The 5,000-nt window shown below is 34.1% G+C and overlaps 1 protein-coding gene across 1 annotated transcript in view; it reads right to left on the bottom strand.

Annotated features, from left to right (window-relative positions):
- The window catches only part of crygs2 (crystallin, gamma S2), a 4,511-nt gene extending 658 nt beyond the window's left edge, over positions 1 to 3,853 (bottom strand). The window contains 2 exon segments of the mRNA NM_001012262.1: positions 2,448 to 2,690; positions 3,806 to 3,853. Coding sequence (NP_001012262.1) covers positions 2,448 to 2,690; positions 3,806 to 3,814 — 252 coding nt within the window. The 5' untranslated portion in view covers positions 3,815 to 3,853.
- Between the last annotated feature and the right edge of the window lie 1,147 nt (positions 3,854 to 5,000).

Below are 5,000 nucleotides of genomic sequence, written 5' to 3' on the forward strand. Positions count from 1 at the left end.
AGTAGTGTTTTCAAGGTTAGAAAAGTGGTTGGATTTTGGACAAAGTGTTTGAACCTGCTTGAAGTTTAAATTGCAGGGCTCGAAAATGCGACCGTTTTGGTTGCAAATGCGCCTGAATTTTTATCTATGCGAGTTGAAAATATATTTGGGAGCATTTGTGCGAGAGCATAAAATTGTTGCCTTGCGACCAGTTTTCATTGCAAAATGTTCCCCGCATGTGCGTATTTAGGAGACATTCACGCAGAATGCATCTTTACAGCTAAAAACGCCAAACGCAGTGCTCAGAAATAGTTTAAAACAGTTGCCATGTCAACTTGCTAGAACAGTTTATTAATTTTCAATAAGAAAATTCTGGGGTTCGTTAGGATTTAATTTATTACATGAATTTTGAATAGCAATGCACATGAAATATCATGAACGACGAAAGTTTGGTACAACACTCAAACAAAATCTGACTGTAAGCTTATCCAGTAACTGAACATTTATTTATATTTCATTTTTAAATATTTTTGGGTGAACTATCCCAATAAATCAAAATATTCAACAATTTAAATTGAAATGTCATATTGTGATTTAAAAAATAGCACTATGGATTTAAATGTGAAAAAGTACATACAGCATATAAACATAATTTCCTGTGGTTGTTAGGTGCTGGAAAAGCAAAAAAATGCACCTTTAAAGTGCTGGAATTTGAAGTTGGAAGAGGTGTAAGAACCCTGCATATTTCACCAAACTTTGAGTAAAACAACCCAGGCATTTTTGTTTGAAAGTGCACAAAGCCTTCAGGCAGAAAATGTTCTGAAACGTTATAGATTTTGCATGTCTTTCGTAATGTGTTTTTATTTTAAATTAAGCCAGTGATGTAAAAGATTAAAGAGAATTAAATTGAGTGGAGTGTAATTATGTTTATGGTTCATTGATTACAACAAGCGTCTGTTATACATACAAATATGGTCTTTCAAACTGACTCTATTGAATACAGCAGGCCATATGAAAATTGATCTGCTGACAAAACCCTACAGCCAAATTAGTTAACCAGACCTAATGGTTAAAGGTCTAATTCCTGACCTTCCACTACTCAGACACTGGCTTTAACCCAGCAAATAGAATTCAGTTTGAGCACAATGTGCAAAAGTCTGATATCTCAGTCTAACAACAGCTAATCTTCCACACCTTTTACATTGAATTTTGATGGTCACTTTTAACATTTGTTGACTAGGAGAAATTTTGCGAGCTTGTTGACCAGAGTTCATTAGACTATAGTATTATTAGACTGTTTAATATCTGGAAGACTTTTTAATTTATTTATTAATATTTTTGAAGGATTTCTCAGCAGACATTCTGATGACTATAATAAGTATATATAAGTTTCTTCAGGGCTTTAGCCAGGGAGGGTTTGGGTGGTTCGAGAAGTCCAGAATTTGGCCTCTATATATGAACTCATTTAAGTCTCGTTTTTGACAGTATGCCATCAAAAAATGTGAAAATAACCAATAGAAGAAGGGTTTAAGACAAATTTATTTTTTATTTATTCAAATTTACAAATTCGGACTGAGGAAATGAGCTGGCCAGTTTGTTATTTACCTACAGGCTACAGTTTTGAATATGTTTTTCGTTGGTTTTAAAAAGGTTTTAACAGATTGCTAATTGTTTTTTAATGATGCATGATAATAAATTTGTACATTTAAATAAGTATTTTTTTACCATCTAAGCCCCCCTTTTTTCATTAAATTTATTATTATTAATAATTTTATTATTGTATATTTTTTAGTATGTGTATATACATATGGGTGTATGCATGTGTATGTGCATGTACATATACATTTTATATATTTATTTTGTTCTCTCTTTCTTTCTTTCCTCATTATATATCCTAAGGATTTTTTTGTATTTACAACCATTTTGGTAAAAAATGGTAAAAAGAAAAAGAAAAAAAATTTATGGACTAATTGCAAAAAAATAAAAACTTTTACCCTGTATTGCACTATATAACATGTAATGTTGTATTCTTTAATAAAAATAAGTTCCGAAAAAATATAAGTATTAATAAATTAAATGTAATTAAATAATAAAATGTTTAAAATCTAATCTTATAACAATATTTATAAAATTATAATAGCTTACAGTTTAAGCGCATTTCTCAATAAAAAAAATTGGTAAAATTGTATGGTAAGCACTTTAATAAAAATTTTAGGAAATATGTTTGTTGCATCAAAATGTATGGTTGTTATCACTATCTGACAAGCTAATGCAGCAAAGATTCGTGCTTGCTATGTCACAAATGCTGTATTTAAACCACATAATTTAATAGAAATTGGAGAACTGCAAAAAGCCACTTTTTGAGAACACCCCTTTCAGGTAATATTAATTCGGCGTCCCTCAGAATATTAGACTGTCAAAATAAAGCATAACCCAATATTTGATGCAGTGATAATAGCTGAACTTACAAAGCGGATAATCTTGCAGGAACTGAGGCAGTCATTGAGTCCCATCCAGCCCAGGTACTCCGGATACTCGCCCCTGGTCAGCAGGTAGCGGTTCCCCGTGTAGTTTGGCCGCTCATAAACCACCCAGGCGCCGCTTTCCACACGGATCGAGTTGCAGCGGCTCAGGTAGGTGTGGAAGTCGGAGCAGTCGCTATCGCACTCGTAACGACGGCCTTGGAAGTTCTTGTCCTCAAAAAACACAATCTGAGAGAGAAATGAGGTTGAAGAACAGATTTTAAAGGCTTGTCGTCGAACATACATATTTAACTTATCCGCTTAATTTCTAGTTTAGTTTTTTTCGTATTTTCTCTGATTAACAATAAAATATAGGCTAGTATCAACGGTTTTAACATTCATCATGGAATGATATTTTTTAATACTATTTTATGCAGCATGTTTTTATATTAGGGTTGTGTATTAACCAGGTGTTTACTGAATATGGTATTAGTAACTATATTTCAGGTATTTGCACTGCATAGTCTGCAATATTGGCTTAATCAGCTATCTGCAGCTCTGGTCAATCTGCTCAGTCATAAACCAAATATGGTCTATTAAAATAAAAATAAAAAACGATGACTTTAAATTTAGACAGATCGACAATTGTCTAAGCTGCAAATAAAAACATTTCATTTACTACAACATAAAAAAATAAGGACTTAAGTTTCATTAATGTATGAAATGGTTTTAAATGGTGTCATTGTTTAAGCATCACAAAGACATTATTGCTTATAATGCCAAAAAGTTAACAATATTTCAAAATTTCTACTTACTGCATATTTTTACATTTCTTGCCAAAAATGTTGAATTTTACATTTTTCATTTTCTTTTCGGCTTAGTCCCTTTATTAATCTGAGGTCGCCACGGTGCAATTAACCGCCAATTTATCCAGCATATGTTTTACACAGCCAATGCATTTTGAGCCGCAACCCATCACAGGAAAACATCCATACTCATACATACACTATGGACAATTTAGCCTACCCCAATTCACCTGTACCGCATGTCTTTAGACTGGAGGAAACCCACGCAAACGCAGGGAGAGCATGCAAACTCGACACAAAAATACCAATTGACCCAGCCGAGGCTCGAACCAGCGACCTTCTTGCTGTGAGGCAACAGCACTACCTACTGCACCACTGTGTTGCTCGTTGAATTTTACAAAATAAAAATAACGAATAAGTAAAATTCACGAAACATGAATATCATAACCATGACTAACAAAGCAAAACACAAACCTAAACACAAACCTAACAATAATGCGTTTTTATGCAACTAGTCTGAGTTTAAGCCTCTTTCCCAATATATTCAGTTCTACTCACCTTGCCCATCTTGAATTTTGTATTTAGGCTGGTCAGGAGGAAGTAGTCTGAAGTCCAGAGTGAATGATTATGGGGCTGTTTAAATATGCAGCTCTCAAAGTCAAAATGACGAGAAGGGGAGGGCCAGATATTCACTTTGTCATGAAAATGAGATCCAAAAATCGAGTCAGTGGTTCTCGCACTATTCAGGTTTTTTTCCAGAAAAGCGAATAGGGATTAAAAGGATAATGACTAGCCTGGCATAGCCATTCATTCACCCTGACACACCACTGCACCCCACGACTGGACCAACTTGAGCCACAACAAACACAGCATACTGACCAGCACCTGATGCCAAGAGCACTGCCAAATAAAGAGCCCGGACTCATTGGATTGTGTGATGCCACGTTGAATGCCACTCATTACACTGGCTCAGCTCTTTTCAACAAGCACAGCCACTGACAAATGAACCAACTAACTAAACTAAATCTGGAGAAAATGACAGAGATTTGAGTATAGGCAATGATTTAGGTTTATAATTCCAAATACACAGTGAAATTATTTATTTGGCACATACTCTGTGTCAGAATAACTGACCTTTTTGTGTGTGCACTGTGCAAAGCATTAGATCTATGTCACAACATTAAAAAGTTTGCGACGTCTTTTAATGTCATACAGTAAAAGTAAAACACAATATAGAAATGTAAATAACATACAAATACAACATACAGAGACAACCAGACATACAGACAGAACCCTTTCTAGCAAAATAACAGTAGATTTAGCATAAAAGTAAAGTCAAATTAGATGCATTTTTATAGTTTGACCTAAAGTAACCTCTGAAGTAGCTAATAAGAGGTTACTGTAGGTCACAGTACACTAAGTATCCCTCAAAACATTGAAAAAAATTATACAATTTAAATAAAAACATACATTTGATTGACTGAAGCATGTATTACACAAACAAACCTTACCAAAATTGGAAATTGGCACTCTGGATATATGCTCCCCAGATCAGAGTCAACTGATTTTGCTATGAATAATAATTATTAAGCTTTTACTTAGTCATTAATACACACTAAAATAATAACCATAAAATAATAATTCCAAATAGTTACAGTTATCGTCCCATGCCTAGACCTGACTGTGTGTGTGTGTGTGTGTATGAGCAGTATCACATGAGTAGCAGTGCGATATGGCTGTATATCGCACTGGT

Source organism: Danio rerio, chromosome 9 (genome assembly GCF_049306965.1).
Source record: "Danio rerio strain Tuebingen ecotype United States chromosome 9, GRCz12tu, whole genome shotgun sequence".
Classification (NCBI taxonomy): Eukaryota; Metazoa; Chordata; class Actinopteri; order Cypriniformes; family Danionidae; genus Danio; species Danio rerio.